At 44.4% G+C, this 26,342-nt stretch overlaps 1 protein-coding gene across 1 annotated transcript in view; it reads left to right on the top strand.

Moving 5' to 3' along the window:
- LOC149449762 (alpha-2-macroglobulin-like protein 1) overlaps positions 1-26,342 on the top strand; it is a 135,000-nt gene that overhangs the window by 81,525 nt on the left and 27,133 nt on the right. The window contains exons 15-26 of the mRNA XM_089692750.1: positions 4,984-5,133; positions 5,231-5,419; positions 7,600-7,729; positions 11,320-11,446; positions 14,854-15,079; positions 16,331-16,457; positions 16,784-16,905; positions 19,934-19,994; positions 21,177-21,260; positions 21,607-21,783; positions 24,283-24,364; positions 25,930-26,086. Coding sequence (XP_089548876.1) covers positions 4,984-5,133; positions 5,231-5,419; positions 7,600-7,729; positions 11,320-11,446; positions 14,854-15,079; positions 16,331-16,457; positions 16,784-16,905; positions 19,934-19,994; positions 21,177-21,260; positions 21,607-21,783; positions 24,283-24,290 — 1,401 coding nt within the window. The 3' untranslated portion in view covers positions 24,291-24,364; positions 25,930-26,086. The remainder of the gene's footprint in view (positions 1-4,983; positions 5,134-5,230; positions 5,420-7,599; positions 7,730-11,319; positions 11,447-14,853; positions 15,080-16,330; positions 16,458-16,783; positions 16,906-19,933; positions 19,995-21,176; positions 21,261-21,606; positions 21,784-24,282; positions 24,365-25,929; positions 26,087-26,342) is intronic.

The following is a 26,342-nucleotide window of genomic DNA, read 5'->3' as shown; positions in this document are numbered from 1 at the left end:
CCATGGGCCCCGTACCGCCTGGTCACGCTACTGCTGGGCCCACAGTGTGACCTGGGTCCCTGTACCGCCTCCCATTGCTCCCACTCTGCCATGTGCCACTTTGAGGTCTCCTCACACTCCTGCGGTTTTCCATTTTGTCATAGGTTGCTGGCAGATTACAGGCCTCCCATAGGTGCCGCCAGGCCCCAAATCGGCCATGGGCCCCCGTACCGCCTGGTCACGCTGCTGCTGGTCCCACAGTGTGACCTGGGTCCCTGTACCGCCTCCCATTGCTCCCACTCTGCCATGTGCCACTTTGAGGTCTCATCACACTCCTGCGGTTTTCCATTTTGTCATAGGTTGCTGGCAGATTACAGGCCTCCCATAGGTGCCGCCAGGCCCCAAATCGGCCATGGGCCCCCGTACCGCCTGGTCACGCTGCTGCTGGGCCCACAGTGTGACCTGGGTCCCTGTACCGCCTCCCATTGCTCCCACTCTGCCATGTGCCACTTTGAGGTCTCCTCACACTCCTGCGGTTTTCCATTTTGTCATAGGTTGCTGGCAGATTACAGGCCTCCCATAGGTGCCGCCAGGCCCCAAATCGGCCATGGGCCCCCGTACCGCCTGGTCACGCTGCTGCTGGGCCCACAGTGTGACCTGGGTCCCTGTACCGCCTCCCATTGCTCCCACTCTGCCATGTGCCACTTTGAGGTCTCCTCACACTCCTGCGGTTTTCCATTTTGTCATAGGTTGCTGGCAGATTCCAGGACTCCCATAGGTGCCGCCAGGCCCCAAATCGGCCATGGGCCCCCGTACCGCCTGGTCACGCTGCTGCTGGGCCCACAGTGTGACCTGGGTCCCTGTACCGCCTCCCATTGCTCCCACTCTGCCATGTGCCACTTTGAGGTCTCCTCACACTCCTGCGGTTTTCCATTTTGTCATAGTTTGCTGGCAGATTACAGGCCTCCCATAGGTGCTGCCAGGCCCCAAATCTGCCATGGGCCCCCGTACCGCCTGGTCATGCTGCTGCTGAGCCCACTATGTGACCTGGGTCCCTGTACCGCCTCCCATTGCTCCCACTCTGCCATGTGCCACTTTGAGGTCTCCTCACACTCCTGCAGTTTTCCATTTTGTCATAGATTGCTGGCAGATTACAGGCCTCCCATAGGTCCCGCCAGGCCCCAAATCTGCCATGGGCCCCCGTACCGCCTGGTCACGCTGCTGCTGAGCCCACAGTGTGACCTGGGTCCCTGTACCGCCTCCCATTGCTCCCACTCTGCCATGTGCCACTTTGAGGTCTCCTCACACTCCTGCGGTTTTCCATTTTGTCATAGGTTGCTGGCAGATTCCAGGCCTCCCATAGGTGCCGCCAGGCCCCAAATCTGCCATGGGCCTCCGTACCGCCTGGTCACGCTGCTGCTGAGCCCACAGTGTGACCTGGGTCCCTGTACCGCCTCCCATTGCTCCCACTCTGCCATGTGCCACTTTGAGGTCTCCTCACACTCCTGCGGTTTTCCATTTTGTCATAGTTTGCTGGCAGATTACAGGCCTCCCATAGGTGCTGCCAGGCCCTAAATCTGCCATGGGCCCCCGTACCGCCTGGTCACGCTGCTGCTGAGCCCACAGTGTGACCTGGGTCCCTGTACCGCCTCCCATTGCTCCCACTCTGCCATGTGCCACTTTGAGGTCTCCTCACACTCCTGCGGTTTTCCATTTTGTCATAGGTTGCTGCCAGATTACAGGCCTCCCATAGGTGCCGCCAGGCCCCAAATCGGCCATGGGCCCCCGTACCGCCTGGTCACGCTGCTGCTGGGCCCACAGTGTGACCTGGGTCCCTGTACCGCCTCCCATTGCTCCCACTCTGCCATGTGCCACTTTGAGGTCTCCTCACACTCCTGCGGTTTTCCATTTTGTCATAGGTTGCTGGCAGATTACAGGCCTCCCATAGGTGCCGCCAGGCCCCAAATCGGCCATGGGCCCCGTACCGCCTGGTCACGCTACTGCTGGGCCCACAGTGTGACCTGGGTCCCTGTACCGCCTCCCATTGCTCCCACTCTGCCATGTGCCACTTTGAGGTCTCCTCACACTCCTGCGGTTTTCCATTTTGTCATAGGTTGCTGGCAGATTACAGGCCTCCCATAGGTGCTGCCAGGCCCCAAATCGGCCATGGGCCCCGTACCGCCTGGTCACGCTGCTGCTGGGCCCGCAGTGTGACCTGGGTCCCTGTACCGCCTCCCATTGCTCCCACTCTGCCATGTGCCACTTTGAGGTCTCCTCACACTCCTGCGGTTTTCCATTTTGTCATAGTTTGCTGGCAGATTACAGGCCTCCCATAGGTGCTGCCAGGCCCCAAATCTGCCATGGGCCCCCGTACCGCCTGGTCACGCTGCTGCTGAGCCCACAGTGTGACCTGGGTCCCTGTACCGCCTCCCATTGCTCCCACTCTGCCATGTGCCACTTTGAGGTCTCCTCACACTCCTGCGGTTTTCCATTTTGTCATAGTTTGCTGGCAGATTACAGGCCTCCCATAGGTGCTGCCAGGCCCTAAATCTGCCATGGGCCCCCGTACCGCCTGGTCACGCTGCTGCTGAGCCCACAGTGTGACCTGGGTCCCTGTACCGCCTCCCATTGCTCCCACTCTGCCATGTGCCACTTTGAGGTCTCCTCACACTCCTGCGGTTTTCCATTTTGTCATAGGTTGCTGCCAGATTACAGGCCTCCCATAGGTGCCGCCAGGCCCCAAATCGGCCATGGGCCCCCGTACCGCCTGGTCACGCTGCTGCTGGGCCCACAGTGTGACCTGGGTCCCTGTACCGCCTCCCATTGCTCCCACTCTGCCATGTGCCACTTTGAGGTCTCCTCACACTCCTGCGGTTTTCCATTTTGTCATAGGTTGCTGGCAGATTACAGGCCTCCCATAGGTGCCGCCAGGCCCCAAATCGGCCATGGGCCCCCGTACCGCCTGGTCACGCTGCTGCTGGTCCCACAGTGTGACCTGGGTCCCTGTACCGCCTCCCATTGCTCCCACTCTGCCATGTGCCACTTTGAGGTCTCATCACACTCCTGCGGTTTTCCATTTTGTCATAGGTTGCTGGCAGATTACAGGCCTCCCATAGGTGCCGCCAGGCCCCAAATCGGCCATGGGCCCCCGTACCGCCTGGTCACGCTGCTGCTGGGCCCACAGTGTGACCTGGGTCCCTGTACCGCCTCCCATTGCTCCCACTCTGCCATGTGCCACTTTGAGGTCTCCTCACACTCCTGCGGTTTTCCATTTTGTCATAGGTTGCTGGCAGATTACAGGCCTCCCATAGGTGCCGCCAGGCCCCAAATCGGCCATGGGCCCCCGTACCGCCTGGTCACGCTGCTGCTGGGCCCACAGTGTGACCTGGGTCCCTGTACCGCCTCCCATTGCTCCCACTCTGCCATGTGCCACTTTGAGGTCTCCTCACACTCCTGCGGTTTTCCATTTTGTCATAGATTGCTGGCAGATTACAGGCCTCCCATAGGTGCCGCCAGGCCCCAAATCGGCCATGGGCCCCCGTACCGCCTGGTCACGCTGCTGCTGGTCCCACAGTGTGACCTGGGTCCCTGTACCGCCTCCCATTGCTCCCACTCTGCCATGTGCCACTTTGAGGTCTCCTCACACTCCTGCGGTTTTCCATTTTGTCATAGTTTGCTGGCAGATTACAGGCCTCCCATAGGTGCTGCCAGGCCCCAAATCTGCCATGGGCCCCCGTACCGCCTGGTCACGCTGCTGCTGAGCCCACAGTGTGACCTGGGTCCCTGTACCGCCTCCCATTGCTCCCACTCTGCCATGTGCCACTTTGAGGTCTCCTCACACTCCTGCGGTTTTCCATTTTGTCATAGGTTGCTGTCAGATTACAGGCCTCCCATAGGTGCTGCCAGGCCCCAAATCTGCCATGGGCCCCCGTACCGCCTGGTCACGCTGCTGTTGGTCCCACAGTGTGACCTGGGTCCCTGTACCGCCTCCCATTGCTCCCACTCTGCCATGTGCCACTTTGAGGTCTCCTCACACTCCTGCGGTTTTCCATTTTGTCATAGGTTGCTGGCAGATTACAGGCCTCCCATAGGTGCTGCCAGGCCCCAAATCTGCCATGGGCCCCCGTACCGCCTGGTCACGCTGCTGCTGGGCCCACAGTGTGACCTGGGTCCCTGTACCGCCTCCCATTGCTCCCACTCTGCCATGTGCCACTTTCAGGTCTCCTCACACTCCTGCTGGTTTCCATTTTGTCATAGGTTGCTGTATGGCCTCCCATTGCTGCTGCCTCCACCGCCACACTGTGGCTCCAAATACTGGTTTTGGCCCCGTGACTGGCCAAATGAGTGAAGTGTGCGGTGATTCTAAGATCGACGGCACTCATCTGCATGTCATACTGACTGACAGTATTATTTCTCTTCCCCAGCAGACTCCAAGGGCATTTAAATTAAAGGTACAGTGTTCTGCACTAATATTAAGTCTCTCTGAAGCCTAGAAACACCCTTTTTTAAGTTAAATTCACAGCGAATATATTCGACTCGAATCGAATATTTTCCACGAATTCGCCGAATCAGTCGAATCGAATTTTTGAATACTTCGCTCATCTCTAGTCATAAGGTTATGGCTGCTATTGCGTATTGTTTTTGGAGAGTCTTTTTGAGCGTTTTTCCAGCAGAAAAAAACGCTAAAAGCTCCTAAACGCCACGAAAATACTCCTAACAGCTTTTTTTATAGCTTTTTTTTTTATGTGTACTGTAAAAACACTAATAAAATGCTAACGTTTCTAAACGCTATAACCAGCGTTTTTTATCCAGTGTTTTTTTTCTCCAGCATTTATTGAGATTAAAATACAATGCTAGTGTGGATGTAGCCTAATGAGTAGGAACCCTGCCTACAGGATGGTAGACATCTAGAAGCTGCTTCTCTTCTTGCAGACGTAGGTTAGAAGACTCTACTCAATACTATTAATGTTAATATTCTGTGCTATTGTGTTATCTCCTTGCCAGGTATCAGTTGACTTCTCCCCAGATGAGGTCCTCCCAGGATCGGATGTATCTCTCCAGGTTCAGGCTGCTCCTGGCTCTCTTTGTGGTCTCAGGGTGGTGGATCAGAGTGTGGTGTTAATGAAACCAGACAAGGAGCTGACTGCCGACAAAGTGAGTGTTAGATCTCCAAATTTGATAACTATTTTCTTTTTAGCTGGACTTTACTGCAATTTTTTTTTACATTTTTCCATAAATACTTTTTATTAAGGTTTATAATCTATTTCCATTCCGGGATGATGGCAGATATGACTATCGCATCAAAGAAAATGAAGGCCGTTGTCCGTATCATTCTTTTCATCTTCCTCCACCAATGGGACCCTTTCGCCATCCAGTTATGCCCTGCATGCATCCACCTCCTCGAGATGATCAGAATGTGGATGTGTACAGCTTATTTAAGGTATATATAAACACAAACTGAAAGATGTAACTATAAATTAGGAATAAGAAAATGTGCATAATATACAATGTTTTATTTTTAAAACGAAAGAAGCAAAGCAACAGTTTTATAATATATAGATTTAGGAAATAAAACTATAAGATGAATACCATACTTAAAGTAGTTGTAACCCCTTACATATACCCAGTGAAGTGACTGGCCTCAGGTGATACACAGAGATGAAGCAAATCCTTCCACATAAGTTGTACCTGTTTATCTGTATCAGTGCCATGTACAGCCTTCCACAACACAGATTTTATCATCAGCACAAAGCAGGTGGCACTCCAGAGCTCAGTAAGGAAAGCTCTGAACCTTGATTGGAGGGAAAGGATAACCCCCCCCCTTCCTTTACACAGGACACAGGGAATATGCACAGCTTTGCCTGTCAATCACAGGCTGTGTGCTGTAGCTCTCCTCAATCATCACCAAATATCTAGGGGAGTCAGGAAAAACTGTCAGGAGTGACAGATAAGCAGATAACAGAGGAATGAGTCAACAGAAAGAAATCACAGAAAGAAATCACACTCAGTATAGAAAGATGTTCTTTGTTCATATTTCATGTCTGAGGTTTATAGACGTTTTAAGACCTCTTTGTTGGTGCTGTCAGCAGCCATGGGTACATCTATCTCCACATATGCCTATAAAAATCACTTAAAGTGGAGCTCCACCCAAAAGGGGAAGTTCCACTTTAAGGACTGCTCCCCTGCTCCCCATTAAGGATTGGTACCTTTGGGGGGCGGGGGGGAGCGGGTACCCGAATTTGACAGGATGGGAAGTCAGCCCTTGTCCTAGAGGGAATAGCTCACCACAGGAGCCAATAAGGTTGCATATATTGTAGTATTTATTAGAACATTAAAAAGTATTCATGTGGAGACAGAAATCAAAAAGCATATAAAGTGTACCAAGATGGCCACCGCCCCGACCATCGGCAGCAGCGGCAGGTGGCTACATAATTGTAAGGGGGAGGATGGGGGGATATAGGAGGGAGAAAGCATTCTTTAAGTATTGGTCACATTATAGTGGAGGGGGATTCTTATTCTAGATGCCCATCAAGTTCCAGGGCCACATTCCACACCTTATAACCAATTCAACATCCCTTCTGTATCTCTGGACAGAACCTCATTAAACTGGGCATTTATTACCATTCACTGCTGACTCTTCAGTGCAGACAGAAATCAGCCTTCTCTCACTTTAGGACTTCTGGGATAGAACTAATGATACCCAGTTCTAGGGCTGCTAGATCGACTGCATCTCAGAATCTCTGACCTGCAGCTTCCACTCTTGTCCTGACCAACTCTGCATTCTAAACATCTCTACTGCTTTTTAAACCCTCTTGAAGTACTTGCATAACCTCAAGGGCTGGATTACACCTACATGTTTTTAGTGCATTTTGCAGAAACGCTCTACAGTTCATTGTAACATGGTTACAGTCACTAGGATCATACAATCAGGCCTGTACTCACAATGCCCTCGGATACTTGGATGCTTCTATCCAATATCTGCCAGACACATCTCCAGTGAATTCCCAGACCAGGTCCTCAGTAAAATCCCTTAATAGTCCCTCAGCTCCCACTGAGCTGGGACCTCGATGAACTCCTGCAACTTCAGCTGCAATGCCCAGAAGGGCAGTAGCCTTTCAGGCGGGGGTCTTCTCCGTTAGGACAAGAACCCTGCTACTCCAGCCCCAGACTATTTACACACTCCTCATCCACCTACTGGGTACCCCCTAATGGATTGGCTTAGACCACATTCATTGTAAGGCCAAGAGTCTGCCTCTTCCAACCCACTACATTTTAGAATCCACCAGAAAGCAACATGACAGGCTTTCCTGAGAAGGTGTGTTAAAGAACCATTTAACACATTCAGGTTTACTGGAAAGTCTGATAGAAAAGAAGAGCTTTTTACAGAAAAGGAGTAGCACAGAAGAAGCCCTAAATGCTGGTGGAGGAGGTGGGGGGCATGATAACAAAAGATAGTCTAATTCCATCTAATGTTCATAGCTAATTTTTCTTACTGATACATTCTAACAGACCAACACTTTTATAAAAATGTCAATACCCCAGGGTGCTATCCATAATTTATTTGTATATGTCCTCATAGTGAAATCTCAGTTTTGTATTTTTTTTCCTCATAAACCACAGGGAGTACAACTGAAAATACTAACAAGTGCAGAAATTAAGATACCCATGAATTGTTCCAAACCTGTATTTGGATGTTATGGATTCCCTGGGCTAGCAGGACCTCAAGGACCCCAAGGACCAATGGTAATGGGTAAGTCTGTAGAATAAGGCAATGTATTTTATCTTAGTCTAGATATGTAGCTGCTGTCCTAACAGTGGATGCTGATTCCATGAGGCCTGTAGGTAAAGAAGGAGCGGTGTAGGGTCTCCCACAGCCCTCATGTAAGCCGTGTACCGGGGTGGGCTCCCCAGGATACAGTGAAGTCACGAACGAGGAAAGAAACCCCAACACCAGCTCTTGCCACAACAGAATTTTACTTAGATGTGGCAAATAAACACAACCACAAATGCTGGGAACATACAATAACTTTACATAGACCCAGCCCAAAGGCTGAGACCCTTGTGCTGCACAGCATGGTGCCTTCTGATGGATGAAGGTAGAAAGTGTAGTAATTTACCTACTGGCGGGCACAACTAAGCTGCCACACCTTACCCGTTATTACCCTAAAATAGCAGGAATCAGTGTATGGGTGTACGGTATGGGCTAGCCTGCGATGCAGCACAACAGCTTACAATCTTACACAAGTCTACAGTATTCCCCCTCCCATAACTGGTCCTGTAGCACGTGCCTGAGTATTCCTTCTGAGAAAAACGCCAGTCTGGCTTGAGTTTGTAGGATTTTATCAGCTCTCCAATATGAAATGTCACTTTAAGTTATGGGGTCCTTCCAATGATCAGTAATAACACTTGTGGCCTGATGCAAGCAGAGACCCTAACTAACTAACTATAGGCTGGTGTCAGTCTCTAGGCACCAACACTGAAATGAGGTGCATGCACGATCTTACCGACCCGGGTCTGCTTTGTATCCGCTGGTGACTCTGAACAGAACAAATGTCTCTCCAACAAGCATGCGTTATCACAGTGTATGTTGCTTTGTTCCTCTGCTCTCATCAGCATTCCTGGCAGCAATCTTCCTTTCTCTGAACAGGATCAGGGTCTTGGGCACGATCAGCCTCACTTAGCTGCAGCTCTGGTTTCTGAGGGATGCTCTCACACCTGGATGCCATCAGATTCTCTGCTCACACGGCTCCTTCATTCACCATCCTCCCACACATGGCTGCTGTCTCTCTTCTTCCTGTTCTCTAAACGCTGTGTGAAAACCCCACCTCTTCATGAATATAGAAACATCTATGCAGTTTGAGGCTGTGTTAGGAAAACAGTGGCATCTTGTGGCTAAACCACAGAATGTCAGTCCAGAACATTTAATTTACTCCACATAAACAATGTTCAAACAATGAGAGCGGCTTCCCCATCTCACACTTACTTAAACCCCATAGGTGGGGCTTATTGCTGGGGTACCCCATCTGGAAGAAATCATACACACAGTCTAAAAAATTGTAGTTTCTTGTATATTGTAATAAGATTATGCAATTAGTTTTTTCAGGCACTATCCAAGTAATACACTGTGAGTGTTCATACAGTTGTAAGAGAACAGTCAGTAATGGCACAGTGTTGCAGCAATAGTATACTCATTAAGGGATAAGTTCACCTTTCGTAACATGTTACACGTACACCCATGTAACAATCGGACCAGCCCCTGCACCCCCCTTGTGGCAGCTAGCGGGTGATCTTCTCCTCCCCGCTAGCTGTCACAATATTAAAAAAATCATTAATTCCCAGTATTCTGTGAATGGGAAAATTATAAGTCCCGGCGGCCTTTACGGCTGTCAGCTTGTAGTTTTCAATTAATTACCACGGCGCTCCACAGTGCTGTGGTAGTTCATTGAGCCTTCCTGTCAGTAGTATCTGCTTGTTCATACTGGATGTATGAGCAAGCAGTTATACTGACAGGTCAGGGGGAGACCGGCATGGCACCAGCGAACTGCTGATCGCTGGTGAAATGCTTTAGAAGCTCTACAAAAAAAAAATAATAAATGTACATTTATTTACCTGCAAAAAAAATGTGAATTTATAAATTTTTTGTTAAAAAGTGATCTTATCCTTTAAGGCACAGTACTGCAACAGCAGATTACTCACAGTAGACCAGTACTACAATGGCAGATTACTCAGCAATTACGCAGTTTAGCAACAATATTTAATTCAGCAATGACACAGTATTACAATAAGCCCATATTTCAGGCTTAGCCTGATTTACCAGAGGAGGACATCTGCTGGAGGAGTGGTGGACTGTGACATAAGGTGGCAGCACTCTCTTCTACTAGCGAGATCCCCAAATGCTGACTGGATACTGGAATGAACTGTCCCTACTCAGCCAGGAACCTCTTCCTGCTCTGTTACTCTCTAACAAAGGGGGTCTGTGTCTCCCACCTAACCACTCACTCCATGTGGCACCGAATGGCATAGGCACCCAAATTTCTATAGTCTTAGAGCATATATAGCTGCCAGAGGTCATCAGAAGTTGCAGCATTCAACCAGTTTCAACATCTGTGACAACTATGGAGTCTCTCCAGGAACAATGTTTCTCTAGATTCAGTACAGTGCCACCTACTGGATGGAGGACTATCTTCGCCTGCCTGTTTGGTGTGTTGCATCAGCACACATGCTTTATTATGTGTGCTGCTTTAAGGTAACCCAGTCATTTGAATAGTGTCATTTACCTGACACTGAACTAATAAGGTTTTCCTTTACACCTCCTGTCTAATAGCCCCTGGAGCTGGTGACATGGTGTAGCAAGACAAGGAGTGGTACAGGTGCCTGCAGTGAGTCCTGACAAAGTGAGTGGCAAGATGACAGTCTGGATACTGCTGGGATGCTACGGATGCTCAGACCGGGATTTGTACAGAATGCTGGCACACAGATTGAGCACAGAAACTCACAGATTCGGAAATCAAAGCCAGAGTCAAGACAAACCAGAGTCAGCAACCATTGGGCAGCAGAGGTACAAATTTGGAAGGTAGGAGTAGGATCAGAAGCAAGGCCAGGGTTGATATTAGGCAGCAGAAGTACAAAAACAAAAGGCAGTGGACAAAAGCCAGGGTTGCAACAGGAAATCTGGATAAAAGAGAGTCAGCAGGCAAACACAGGATAACAGGAGGCAGGTCTGGTCAGGAACCACAAAATCAGAAAATTATTCAGCAATTCTCCCTAGTCCTGCTGTGCTTTAAATAGGCCAAAGGGCACCAAACGCCAGTACTCGAACATGCACGCTTAATCACAAGCACACACACGTACACACACAGTCTTGATTCTATGCATTGGTGCATGAACTGTGCTTGTGCGCATGTGCAGATCTTCAAGCACAGCCATGTACTCAATCTTCCTGAAAAATAGGCTGGCAATGCACCAGACATCGCCAGAAATTGCACATGCACCATGTTTGCAAACATACACCACAACACACAGTAGTGCGTTGATGTGCATTGTAATGCACTGCAAAGAGCACTGGGGTTCCATTGCGAATGAATGGCACCACACTGTATACACGCATGTAACCACGTCTTACAATACTGTAATGCCTGAATTAAATCTAAGACCAAAAGCCAGTGTTAAATTATTAAAAAATGTTTTCCAAGTGTCCCAGTTGACCACACTAGCCAGAAAAAAAAATCCCTAAATGGATAAAGTAAGTCAAATCAGTTCAGAGGATAGTGTAGTCACACCCTCAATTTGCAGCCCCCCCAATAAAATACTGCATACAATGTACCTGATTTTTTTTTTCAGCTTTACTACCTGATCAAAATTACAGAGGAGAAAGCATTCCTAAGACAGAGACAGCAGAAACGAAAGAAAAGGAGAAGGTTCGAACATATTTTCCTGAGACCTGGCTATGGGAACTTACAGCAGTAGGGTGAGTCCCGGCTTGTACATTCAGCATAAAAAGAGAAGATCATTTAAAGTTTAGCTTCATTTCTTGGATAGAGAAAAAGAAGAGTAAGAACATCTGTCAGATGCTTTCTATGTCCTTATTTGAAGGATTCACTCTCATTTTTTGTGATGGTGAAATTTTACCATTTTTACCAGATTTTGCCTCAATCTTAGACACATCCATATTTCTGGGGCACTGTTGCCTAGTTGCAGACCAGAAAATTATACAAGATAGGTAAAACATTTGCACAAGCCATGAAATTCACTATGGGTCCTGTAATGACTAGATGGATGGCCTTCTTAAACTTACATGAGATAATCTTCCCTAGCAGATCTTGTGTGTATAACGAATTTTGTTTGCAGCGTTACCCTTGTGAGGACCGCTGTAAAATGACGGTCCCCAAAGGTTGCCCTGACACCTCTGACACCCTGGGTTCAGACATAACGCACAAAGAATGACAATTTCAAAGACACCAGAATGCAATAAAGCAATTAAGTATTTACTAAAGGTTCTTTAGTCAGCAGACAGTTAATGCAAATAATTCTCAAGGTAGTCACCTGTTTTCTACTTTTCTATTGCAAATACACTTACAATAGTAAACACAATACATCAGACAGTGCTTCAAATATTTTCAGAGAGAACCTTTGATTCCAGGTATGAAAGGGAAAATAAAGACTTCTGAGTGTGAGTCTGCTCCCTTAAAAACCTGATGCCGCAGATCCAGCAATGAAAACACACTTTAAGAGCTAAACATGTGAACTATTCTATGAACAAATTCTAGATAGAGTCCCTCTTTAATATACACACAAATGTGAGGCACAGAGTCCTTGGCTTGAGAGATAGCAAAAGGAGAATTGATAGACAGGGGTCTTGAATCTTCAGCTAGCTCAGAGATTTCTGTGCAATGGCGACCAGCAATAGTGGATAATATAAATAAATGATTCCTGGTGAAACCTTCTGATTTATGAGAAGACATATGGTAAAAGCTGTCTGCGTGCAATGTCCCTCAGTGTGTAGTGTACACTGTGTGGGCTTTTGCCTGCTCACCAATCCTGATGGCACCATGGCTCAAGGGATTCAAGATGTCCTAGAAGGCCCCTTCAGAATTTGGAACCAGCGTGTGTCACCCGACCTAGCACCTTATGACACTGTGATTCCGCTTTGGCTGTGGCGATGACAATGTGCACAGCTCCAGTTAGTCACTCTGCCGACAGGAAGCTGAGGATGGATGATCTGCTTGCAGGTCTGTAGCTCATCTGCCAAAGATTCTCCACACCGTCTGGACCGCGCGGCCTACTCCACTATTCACAGCAGCCGGGTCCCTCTTCTCAGCTTCAGCTCATAGTCCTAAGAGGAAGCCCTTCCCTCGGGGTCCGATTTATATATCCTTTCCTAGCATTGCACCTCCTCTTCCAGTTGGCTGGAACTTGTAGTATTGGGCCCACTGCACATCCAGCCTTCTGAACTACATATCCCACATTCCTCGGCTCTTCTGTAGGATCCTTCCCTTTCTCAACAATATTTCACAGCTGAACACTAGAAAAAGCACTAGCTCAACATTCTTATTATGAATGTCTTGCAATGATAAAAGTATGTTAGCCAGGACTGGGCTACATGTTTATTAGAAAGAAATAAAAATAACAAATGTTTCAGTACAGCACAGTTAAAAAATATTTAAAGTTGAACTCCAGGTATGATCTATATTGCATAGTTACAGAACATTGTACAATACATGTAAATAGGCATATTGCATACCTGGTGGAACACTGGGGAAACTGACAATCACTGTAGTAGCTGGCATTTCTTCAGTGATTTCCACCATCTTCCAGGCCTTGTGCTGAGCAGCTGCCCAACTGTTCAATGATCACAAGAGGTTGATTGCTTCACACTGCCGCCATTTACAAAACACCTTGTATATTTCCAGTGAATACTAGGCATTCTCTGTTTGAATGAGATGGAGGTTGTGATGTCCCTCCTCCTCTCCACTTCATCCAATCAGAGAACTAGTTGTTCTGTAAATGACAGTGTTGCAGAGTGATCGCTTGTGGTCAGTATGCAGTGGGGCACTTGGAAGATAGCAGTGTTTGCTGTAGTAATCCTGACTCTGAACTGGGCCTATGTAACTATGCAATGAAGATATACATTACCTGGAGTTCAGATTTAAAGGAGAAGTTTGCGGTACATAAAAAAAAACCACACATACTGTACCTTAATGCTGCCGCATTTGTGTGATGTTGCAGCTGTCCCACGTTGGCTTACATGACCGCTGATCCCTTAGTTCTTGGTCTGCTCAGAGCAAAGAGCCATAACTATCAGACATGGCTCTCTGCTCTGCCCCTCCAGCACTCACTGGACCACTGGACAGAAGAGGGAACGGGAGCAGCTGGCTTTGGCTCTCTGCTGTGTGCTGTGTGTGTGGGTAGCTGGCTGAATCCTGACAATATGGTCCTTCCTGAGCCTGGAACAGCTCTGCAACATCAGCTGATTATTGGCCACAGGCCGCCATAAGCTGTCTCTGGGTAACAGGAGGGCAAACATAAATTCACTCCTGTGCAAAAAAGATTTGGCCTACTACTTTTTAAACCCTAAAACACAACTGTACTATATTGAAACTTACTAGTTCTTTAATTTGGTGGTGTTCATTTTCTTGTTGCAGGCTAAGAACATTTTCTGCAAGTCCAGAAAAATACCTACTGACCTTGACAGAATTCCACTGTCATTATAACTTCCTGTGCACTGAACTTATATCTCACACAATGTTATTAGCCTTCCCAGTTCACTTCTGTTATAGTTCTGTAAAATATGTAATAGTAATGAGGAGAGCAAGAGGTGCATGTTCTCAGGATCAGGAGAGGAGCATAGGGTGACAACATTGTTTCTTTATCGGCTGAAAATGAATGGAAAAAAGTTTAGGAAGTTTGGGGAAAAAGGGAAAACAAATGCAGTCACCACAGGGACTGATAAGTGGCAATTTATTACATTTTTTTGGGGGGTTTATCTCTTTATTGTTGCTCACATTAACAACTATTAAAACCACAGGTTGCTGATTATTTTTGTTTTTACCACTACTTATATTATTTGTTATACTTGCTTATGATAAATGGAAGACAGGAAGTGTGGATTTTGGTTGTTATATGCTTCACATTTCTACATCTTACAGTTATGCATAAATTCTATTTGGGAGGTTATGGAGATAAGATGTAGGATAAGAAAACTGGATAAAAAGGTGTCCTTGTCAAACAATTACTTTCTTTACTTCATTCTCCCCATGAATTAAAGACAGAAACCGACTGGCTACTGTATACAGCTGCTTCACTTTTTATCCAACTTGGTTTGTTTTATTTGTATGACTATTTGTTCTTGTTTCTCCTCTGTTTTGTCTTGTCCAGAGACTCTGGCAAAGCTGACCTCCATCAAAAGGCTCCAGACACCATCACAGACTGGAATGCCGGGGCCGTATGTTTGGGTCAGAGTGGATTTGGACTGTCTTCTCCTACTGCTCTTCGGGTCTTCCAGCCATACTTTGTAGATCTCACCCTCCCATACTCTGTAGTGAGAGGAGAAACTTTCATCCTTAAAGCCTCTGTGTTTAACTATCTCAAACAGTGCATCAAGGTAATAAACAAATCATCTGAATATCCAGTCAAGCGCAAACTAACTTTCTGACAGATGGCTGTAGACCTTACTTGATTGCAACCCAATCCATCCAATTAATTGGGCAACCATATAAGGTCTATGGGCGCATTCCGTCACCACTGTCTAGACAGGCTGGTTCCAAAGATGCTTGAATGCACCTTCTGCCTCGAGCTCTGTACCATAAACATGAACTAAATCAAGCTTGTTTATGCCTAGACCATTAGCCATCTCCTAATGCTTATGGCTACCATTAGGGCTTGTGTAGATGGACTTCAAGCTCAATAGTATATCAAATGCAGTGTGTGTTCAGAAACTTCTAAGATGCTTACAAGATGCTTTGAGTTGCTTTTGTGTGCCTTTCAGTTGCTCAAGGAAATTTGCATTGAGGTGCATTGCGTTTTCATTCATGTTGACTTGTACAGAGTAGAAAAGGAGGGTATTATGCATATAAATGAAATTGAGGGTATTAGTAAGTACATTATGTCACTAATAGATGATTTATGAGCACTTGGTAAAATATTTTTTTAGAGGAGTATTTCATGTGGAATTATTTTGATATTTTTTTGGAGGAGATTGATTAGTTGAAATTATCTATTTAAATATTATTTGGTATGTATACATTTTTATTAGTTATTTGTATCATAATTTGAATTAATTTAATGGTAATAATTTAATTATTATTTATTGAGAAGTATTTAGGAGCGCAACATATATTTGTAGTTATTATTATTATTATTATACAGGATTTATATAGCGCCAACAGTTTGTGCAGCACTTTACAAAATGAAGGTAGACATAACAGTTACAATACAATTTGGTACAAGAGGAAACAGAAGGCCCTGCTCATTAGAGCTTACAATCTTGGAGGAAGAGTCAAGTGATACAAAAGGAAATAGCTATGGGGGATGAGCTGATGGAGGAAATAAAAGGCAGTTTACTAGTTAGAAGCAGGATAGGCTTCTTTAAAGAGAACGGTGTTCAGGGATCGTCTAAGGGTGGATAGATTAGGAGATAGTCGGACAGATTGGGGTAGGGAGTTCCATAGGATGGGAGAAGCTTGGGAGAAGTCCTGGAGCTTATGTTCAGTAGATTTTGATACAGACCCTGTCTTAAGCCTGTAGATAAATGAGATTGTCTGCCTTTACTCTAATCACAGATCAATCTTGTGGATGTGGCCTAATGTGACTTTAAGGTTAAGACCTTCAACTTTAACCATCCTTGTTTTAACAGATTAAAGTCGAGCTGGGGCCCACTGAGGAGTTAGAGCAGACACCTTGCACAGACTGTACCTACAGCAGGTGCCTGTGTGCTGATGAAAGCAACACCTTCTACTGGAACCTAAAAGCCACCAAACTGGGTGAGAAGTGATTTTTGAACCCAGAATTACACATTTATTGTTTTGCTGGTATTGTTGATAACTGGTCAACATGTTCATTAGCAAACCATGAGTATACTGTAAATGACACACTTTAATCATTATACAAAGTTTCTATTTTTCTTTTTCTTTCACCTTTATCTACTCACACATTCTACCTCTGAGCATGAAACAAATTCTAATGTTTTTTTTCAAGTGAACACTTTATAGCTGTCCACAGGATCCACCCAGTTGTTTCCTTACATTTTAAAGTGAGTAAACCTTTACCGTCTATAGTTATATGTAATGGTGGCTTCATCTTTTTCCAGGAGAAGTAAATATCACAGTACAGACTAAGGCTGTGAACACTAAAACGTTGTGCCAAAATGAGATACCAACTGTACCCAAACAAGGAGCAACTGACACCATTGTGAAGCCCTTACTTGTACAGGTCAGTATGGAGAAACAGCTCTAAATTCCAGGGACATGTTCAGCATTGCTAGTTTAGGTTATTCAAAATTCACGTTTGGAAAGCAAACATTCAAAGTAGAAACAAAATATGTACAGTAGCTGTTCTAATGTAAAACTATCAGACTTTATGGATTATCATGCTGCTAGTGTGTGGTTATTCTTCATATGCTCTGCGTGCTTTGACTGTGTGTGCTGTGATTTGGGTGTTCCTATTATCCATTTTCTGTGTGTGCTCTGACTGTGTATGCTCTGTCTGTAGATACTTTTTTTCATGCCTATATGTGCTTTGAATTGTGTGCTTTGTGGGATCCATATGTGCTGTGTCTGTGCATTCTTTGTGTACAACTGTGCCTTGGCTGTGTATGCTCTGACTGTGTTTGATATAACTGTTTACTCTTGGTGTTTATGATCTTTTTGTTGTTTATTGCATGTGGGGTGGCCCACATTCTTCACTTCCTGGACATGCAATCTTTCTAGATCCCTGATGTCCAACCTTGGCACTTTTTGTACAACCCTCTGGATCCTTGCAGACACTAATCTATTTTTCCCTATTGCCCTTGTAGTGCTACCCCCTTAGGAGTCGCTAGAGATTTGGGTTCCCCTATAGTCCTGCACAGCAACACGCATTTTCCACACAGACTTGCATCAAGGAGACAGTAACTAGTCCTTGAGCTTGTTTTTTGGATTTTATTAGGGGGATTAGAACTTGGATGGGGTAAGGGGTGTGCGGGATACCCAAGGGTATGGCAACAGAGGACATTATTTCTGAACTATGTACAAGTCTTTTGCAGCACAATTTCTCTTCTGGAGATATAGCCAGGATCTCCTGTAGTACCACCCCAGACCCTAGATAATCCTTGTCCAGATGTTCTGTGTGAATCTTTGAGCAGGGGATCCAGTGCCCGTCACTTTAAATGTAACATAGTCCTGGGAAGTAAGCTAATCCAGTTTCCCACCAGAGTGCTCCTTCCTTTTACCAGCCCAGGGGGTGCAGGTCTACTCACTCAGTCCTTCTCCTATGAGCTTTTGGGTCGGTGGCTGGTCTCAGGCCTTCTGCTGGGCCGCTCCTTCCCTGCTGTATAGATGGTCCTCTCTCTTGGGGTGATTGAAGTCCCAAGCTGTCCTCCTTCCAAGCTCCTCTGCCTGTAAGTGATCCCCTTCTCTTTTGGGCCCCCTCCCAGGCTCCTGCTCTGCAGTCTCACTTCCTCATCCACCTGAACTCTCCCTCCTCCTCTCCTCTGTCAGTGAGTGTGCTTAGTCACTCTTAAGGGCTATCCTGGCCCCAAACCAAGCATCCTGTTAGGGGTTGGTCAAGATCCCCTGAGAATTCAGACCAGCAACTCCTACTCCTCTCTCCCATTGCTTCTAGAACTTTCTCCAAAGCTCTAGTGGAGGGGGAAATCCCAGAGAGCTGTTCTGCAGAGCCTCTCAGCTCCTGACTGAAAAATTAGTCCTCTGACTATTACACCTGAGCTGCTACTCAGCCCTTTTAGCTGAAAATTAGACTCTAGTTTCCCCTAGCTACCTAGGAAGGTACTACACCCTGTTATAGTAGTGATTTCTAGCAGCCTCATGTAATATGTCTCCAGTCTATGAAGCATGTCCATAGCCTCCAATGACTCCTTTATCATGTCCACAGTCTTGGACAGTCTTCTGCAGCATGTCTCTGACCATCTCTTGCATCAGCATCATGTTTTCAATCTCTGATCATCTCCTGTATTATGTACACAGTCACTGGCCATCCCTTGTATCATGCCCATATTCTTTGACTACATCCTCTTGTGTGTCTGCTAGTTCTGTTAATGAATATTCACTGAATTATTTGTGTGGCTCTTTGGTGATGTCAGGGGCCACACTTGAGGCCCCCCATATCAAGAAAGTTGACCACCACTGCTCTAGAGGTCATGGACTCCAATGAGGGGACAGGAATGGGAACGAAGCAGCTATGTTTCATTCCCGCTCCTGTGACTTTGCTGAAGACAACAGGGAAAGAGAAAATAGCAAAGGAAATTGTAGTAATGGAAAAGAGCAGAGAGAGAGATAAGTGTTTTGTAGTCTCTGAAGAGGTAAAACTAATTGTGTGCAAGAAACATTAAGTAATAGTGACAGGAAATGTGAAAATTTTAACTATGTGCAATGTTTGCAACTGTGCGCAGGAAAGTGGCAGATTTGAAAGGAATGTCAATGGTCACTTGTTTGGCTGGTGTATGGAACTCTCTCACCCAATCTGTGGCATTACTCAGGTCCTGATAGTCTCTCTCACTCTCTGTAGATGTTGGCCCCCACAGGTTCTCTGGTCCCACTTGCAGCTTTCCATCCAGGCACTGCACTCCAGATCTCCTGCTGGCAGAATGTCTTGCTGAACAAGGTGGCAGGGATGGTGGTCAGCGACTCCTCCTTGTCTCTGTCCTCTCTAGCTCTGTTGCCTGGTCCGGTACTTCAGAATTTGGCACACCCCTCTCTTCACTCCTGCTCTCCAGCTCTTCCACCACTCACTTCCTGTCCAGTCTCACGTGATTTTGTATATAAATGCCCCCGCCACATTTCTTCTGGGAAATCTAGTCCCCTGATACACTGCTCCCTAACAAAGTCCTGTTGTTCAGCCTACAAGGTCCATAAGGCCACTGAACTGCAGGACACTGTCATCTTGTGTTTCTCTTAACATCTTGCAACTTGCATTACAGCAGGGTGTTACACTTGTACATACAAGGTTACTCTACAGTAAACCTGGATACACAGTACAAGGAAACCTGTGTCTATTACAAGTGGTCTTGAGGGACAAAAGAACTGTAAAAGTAGGGGATAGCTTGTTAGATTTCATTCTTGGTTTAGGATTGAATAACTGACATGTGTTGTACCTATATTCCAATATATTTTAAATGCACCCAAAAAACAATAGAAAATGTAACATTGAAATACAAGGTGAACTTGCACTCTTTCTGCTCAGCATGTGCACTTGTAATGCTATCGCCATGTGTCCTTAAATTGTGTCTTATTTCTACTGACAGCCTGGAGGAGTCCTGGTGGAGAAATCACACAGCTCTCTGCTCTGCATCCAGGAAGGAGAAGGTGAGAAGACAATTATGGAAAATGGACACCAATTGTATCCTGAGCTTGCTTGTAACCTTCTAAATTAACCTAGTTGTGATCTATTAACAAATACATTTCCTTTTAACAGCTACTTATAATAAAACTTACCTATGAATTCTGTTCCTCCTTTTTTGGGAGCTCACACTTACCTTGGGCTACCAAGCACCCAGACATTTACAAATTTTGTAACTACTGCAGTTGGATTGAGGTTGTCTGTACTGTAAAGTCTGTAAAAAAAAAAGTTTATGATAAGTATTCACCTTTTCCACCATTTAGGTATAAGCAAACCACAGTATTCTTGAAGGATTACAATTGTATATAAAGCCAAAAGAGGTTTTCTTTTAGCTTTGAATGGGGAGTCAGGTTTTTATTGCAGTAAGTGTCCCTGCTGGGGGGGTTCACTTGCTCTATTTGTCTTGGTGATCATTTTCACCAGAGTGAAAGTAAAGGCAAATCTAAAATTGCCACCAATCATCGACAGAGAAGAAAACTTCCAATGCCAACACTAGTTATGGGTACAGCTCCAAGAGAGCATTGGCCTAATTTTGGAGAGATCTCATGCTTTCTACTCCTTTTTTTATCATCTCAGTTCATGGTATATGACCCCAGGGGACACTTCTGATGAGTTTATAGGATATTTATACTTTCTTTAGTGAGGCAATTGCAGCAGTTTGAAGTTTTACTATATAAATAACATATTTCTTTTGTTGTTGTAACTAAAATATTTTGGGCTGCTGTTTCATGTGTCTCAAAGAATTCATTGTGCATACACCTATTTGGTTTGAAATTTAGAACACTCCTGTTGCAATGTTAAAAAATATCAAAGAGCCATTCTGTAGGGCTTCATTCACATGGGAGGCTGTAAAAACAGGTGGTTAATCTACGTTTTGTTCCAACTTCTCTCCCGCTCGCTCAAGTGAACTGTGCATGCAATGTTAAAATCAAATTTTGTCAAGCTGGGTGGTGTTGACAGAGCCACTCAAGGCTCGAATTTTGGATGATTCAGCACGAAGCAGCCAAAATTCAAACCTTTTATGGCTAGTTTTACTTTTTTCAGTTGGACATGAGTTAAATGGATGACTCTTTTTAAATCTCATTAACATAGTGACAGAGACGCTTTAATGTAGTACAACTTTATTAAGTGTCATGTTGCTATTCTAGATAATACTAAGACAGAAGAGGTCTCTCTACAGTTTCCCAAGAACATCCTGAAAGACTCTGAAAGAGCGTATGTGACTGTGTTGGGTAAGATTCTGCTATACAACTTTACTCATCAACAGACTGAATATTTTTGAAGTGTTATACCTGAAATCTGTTGCAGTATTGTACAATTTTCAGCTGATCAAAAAAGATGTTACAAAACAAAAAATCGTGAATAAATGTAGCTGCAGAAAATACATTTTCATGCCAAGAAATGGTAATTTAAAAGTCACATTTAAACTGAAATGTAATTTCTTACTTTGCCTCAGTGCGCTATGCTTCATTGAAAACGTAAGACTGAGAATGTAAGAGTTATAAAAAGAACATGATATTCATATTTATGTTTTTTCAGTATTTATTTCTACATTTTGATTTTGTTTTATCCTTACAGGAGATATAATGGGCACCGCATTGCAGAACCTAGACCGTCTTCTAGCCATGCCATTTGGGTGTGGAGAGCAGAACATGGTCCTCTTTGCCCCCAATATCTTCATTCTACAGTATCTGGAAAAGACCCATCAGCTTACCGCTGAGATTAAGAGCAAAGCCATCAAATTTCTTGAAAGTGGTGAGACTTTCTGAAATGACAAACAAATTTTTGGATAAACAACTCCTTTCCCCATATTGATTATTGGTTCCAAATGAATAATAACTACTGCAGTGGGGAACAGACACAAAAAGATACACTAAGCATCTTTCCAAATAACTGTTCTGTTTATTCGCCCAATTGAAGTTTTTTATACATGATTATGTAGCTATCACATTAATATTACAATTGTACTTTTATAGTAACAAGAGGTGTAACATAGGCAGGCTACTTTCTAATCAGGACTTGAAAGGCAAACATGTAAACATAGTTATTGCTTTGTGCACAATGAGTGCAGTGGGCAGTATATAGGCAAAGCATACAAAATAGAATACAGTTATACGCAGAATATACAATTTCTTTTACAGTACCATAGGAAACACAAGGTGATTTTCTGCCTACTATGACATTTCCATTCTTGGATGTGGTTGCACCATCTGTATGAACTAGGCTTCGACCTAGATTATGCTGATTCTCCCAGCATGGATATTCTTTAGTGTTTTTGGTGGCATTTTGACTTGCAGCAAATGTGTGACATGCTCCTAATGCTGTCTTGCATGTACTTCTTAATGGCAGCCTGCTTTTTCAGATCCTGCCAGTGTGTCAGATAATGTAAGTGAGAGGAATGAGGGCAAACTTTTAAGGTGAACATATACTCAAATGTTTGCATAAAAGCAGTTTTCTAGCCTCCTGTAAAAAAATGTAAAAGTCAGCAGCTACAAAAACTGTAGCTGTTGACTTTTAACAACAGTCACTCACCTGTCCCACGAGCTAGTGATGTGCTCACCCCAGACATTCTTTCCAGCAGTGTCCTGTCCCAGGCGCCGGAATCTTAACTGTAGGCACCTGGCTTTGACAGCTTGTGGCATCCCAGCCGCATGTGCGAGTAGCACTGCACATTGTGAATGGTCAGGCAGTCTTCTGGAACCTGTCACATGTCCCAGAAGACTGCGGGGACGGAAGGGGGGAGGAGAACTTCGGCTTCCGATCACCTAGGTAGTAGGAGCGGAAGTGGGAGTGGGTACCTGCTCCCCAAAAGCTCCCATTTCTTTACCAGGAGCAAGGGAGCAGGCCTTAAAGTGAAAATTGCCCTTTTGGATGGAGCTCTGCTTAAACTATCTTTCTGAGATGTATAAATAAATAATAATGGACTGGAAATATTTACCTTTTCATTCATTGAGCTCCCCTACATCTCATGTAACCAAAAACCTAGCATTTGGCCACATGATTTCTGCCAGTGCTCTAAATAGCTGATCATAGTTACAGAGATATGTAAAAAAAGACACCTCCAATCAATTAAGACACAAGAAACAAAAATTTTGAATACAAAATAAAATTCTATTCTTTTAATTTTTGGCTTCCTTGCCCAGTCACCCCGCTACTATGCCAAAGAAATAAAGATAACAAAATTCTTTCTAAATTTTTAGTATAGCCTGCATAGGCCAAATAGATGAGAGATAACTATGATAACTCAGTAGGGATATTTCCTCATGTTTCTTATTTTAACCTTTAAAAGCTCAGATCATTAAAATGGGAAAGCATGGTATGTATTCTTGGGGAAACCACAACCTGCATTGAAATTGGGTAAATCTAAAACCCTTTGATAAATGCCACCAGTGTGTTGGGAACATCTTTAACATTTTTGGGTTGATTTGCTGATGCTTTGTTTCTTATTTTTCTTGCATCTGTTTAGGTATTCTTTGCAAAGTGAAGCTTCAGATAATTTACAAAGCGAATGCCCTTGCATAATGCAACTGCACAAAATGTTACTGTTGCAGGGGATTTCAGCATTTCTCAGCAAAACAAATTCTTCATACCAGCCTCCTGGCTTTCTCTGGTCTCAGGTGCTTCAGGCCCATATCTGTCTCTCCTGTCGACAATTCTCAAATACACTCTTGTACACATATTCACTTCTGTATACCTTGCAGCAACCCTCTGCACTAGCCTACTCCCCTACTTCTAGGCAGAGACTCTTCTCTCCCCCAAGGTGGAGCCATGAACTACAGTCACCTTTCTCACAAAAATCCTGTTCACACTTGCCCAATCAGTGTGCTGATTGCTGGCAAAACCTGGACACAGGATTGGAGACTTCATCCCTCCTAAGTCTACTCGAAGCCTCTGGACTTCAAGACCCAAATCGAGTTTTATCAATCTTCAAGGAAACTGAAAGTCCAGTTTCCTTGATATGACGTAAGCACCCTGGAGCCCCTCAACCTGCCTGAGAGAGAACCCTGGGTGGCAAAACTTTTTTTGTTTGTTTGTTTTATCATGATAGGGCACCATACTGTCACATAAGGTATAATGTTTTATAGGCCTGGCCACCTAATGACTAATTTGGAATCTACAAATAAGTAAAATTTGCAGACTCTTGATACTAGAGCACTTACTATTTTGTCTAGTGCTGGTTACACAGATTACATATTGCATACGTTTCTTGTAAAATGTTTTACAATATTTACAATTTGTATGTATTTTCTTTAGGATATTAGCGACAGCTAACATACAAGCGTGATGATGGTTCATACAGTGCCTTTGGAAAGGGTGACCCTGAGGGTAACACATGGTGAGTGCCATGATTTATATTATTTTGACAGACAATAAAGCTCATAAAATTGATCCAAATCCTAACTAGCAATGTTTAATTTGCAAAACTATGTATCATAAACAATGGCCATTTTTTTTTAGAAATGGTCATCATTCAGTAAAAAATAGCATATTTCTTAAAGTCTACAAATAGTTTGTGCAATCTGCTCCCATGGTCTTGTTTTCAGGGTTCATATCTGCCTTTTTTTCAAAAGCAAAACAAACTTGTACACTATGTCCCCTCCTAACTAGAGATACCAGCCTGAATTAGCTTAAAGTATAGAGCAGTGGTCTCCAAACTGCGGCCCTTTGCTTGCCGTTATCCAGATCCTGGGACACTATTCTTTTCACTGATATGAGACACTCTTCCTCCCACTGCCTCCAACAATGGGCTATTATACCGCCCTCCGACACCAATGATGGAGCATACATTTTTCCTCTGACACCACTGATGGGACACTATTCCTCCCACTAACACCAATGATGGGGGCATTATTCCTTCCACTGAAACCAACATTGATGCACTATTCTCCCCACTAACACCAATGACACCAATGATGGGGCACTATTCCTTCTCTTCCTAACCATAGTGGTGCTGTGTAATTTTTTTACTCCTACTGACCACCAACCCTGAGGCATTATTTGCTCCCAGTGGCCACAGTCCAACCCCGCTAAAGTCTAGAAGACAGTAAGCTGGCTCTTTGTTTAAAGAGTTTGGAAACTCCTGGTATAGAGGCTAGCCCCCCATTTTTGATACCGTCCTAAGGATCCACCAGCTTGGGGCTGATGTTTTGAGGTGTGTAATAGGTAAGTTAGCTAACCTCTGCCCCAATCAACTGATATGTTGGAAGCTCGACTCATGTACTATTTAATTGGAAGTGTAACCCTCAATTTTCCACTTGATACTCTATATTGTGTATCCTTTTTCCTTTCCATTTTTGGGTTCACTTTTAGTTAAAAAGATGAATACAAACAATACTTTGAAACATCAAAAGTTGTCAAATTCTTTACAATTTATCTTAAAGCAGAATTTCAGTCTAATAAATTACATTTGTTGTTATAACAGACCAGTGTTTAAAGGGACACTCCAGTCAAGTACTTTCTTTTTTGTTTGTAACAAAGTGTAAGCTCCAGTGGGGGGCGCAGACAGCAATAAAACAAAAGTTTGAACCCTTGGGGGGTGGTTAAAACGTCACCCAGCCATGTGTTTTTGTTTTTGTTTTTTACCGCCCTCTGAATGCAAGTGTAAAGAGACCAAAAGTAAAAAAAATATGTACAGTATGTTAAGAGGAGATATGACAACAATAGATCGTTCACTGCAGAGCTGCTGATGATGGCTCCTGCAATGGAACCCCATGTGTACGCCACACTTGTCGATGGATGATCATTGGCTCTGGTTTTACTGCCAATGCTTAGGTATCCTATGATCCACAGGTCACCAGTTGCTCAGTTTTACATAATTGTCTTTGAGGAAGTATAATGTGATTATTGGTTGAGGATATTAATAAACAGTCTACTAAATACGTTTGTTCCTCTATCCTACAGGTTATCTGCATTCGTAGTGAAGTCCTTTAGCAAAGGGCGGCCTTACATATTTATAGATGAAAGTCACTTAAAGCAATCGTTTACTTGGCTACAGAATATTCGTAAAAAGACTGGCTGCTTCCGCAATGTAGGGAGACTGCTAAATACTGCTATGCAGGTGATTTTTAATATCATTCTTACAAAATGACATATGTAAATTGTGATACAATGTTTACCATAGACATGGTTATAGTATAAAGGCATAGTACCTTCTATGTTCACATTCATGAATGTCCAAATTTTGATGTTTTGTTTGCTTGGACCATCATTTCTGGACGTACTCTTGAAAGACTCTCTAGCATTTTCTACAATCACACTCCTTATCAGCAGTTTCCAGTTCTTGAGCAAGAAAACTTTTTTGTATAAGTTTAACA

Source organism: Staurois parvus, unplaced genomic scaffold (assembly GCF_062004578.1).
Source record: "Staurois parvus isolate SC_StPar_1 unplaced genomic scaffold, SC_StPar_1.0 ptg000604l, whole genome shotgun sequence".
Lineage (NCBI taxonomy): Eukaryota > Metazoa > Chordata > Amphibia > Anura > Ranidae > Staurois > Staurois parvus.
Note: the sequence above shows the minus strand (reverse complement) of the source record. Positions and strands in the feature narration are given on the sequence as shown.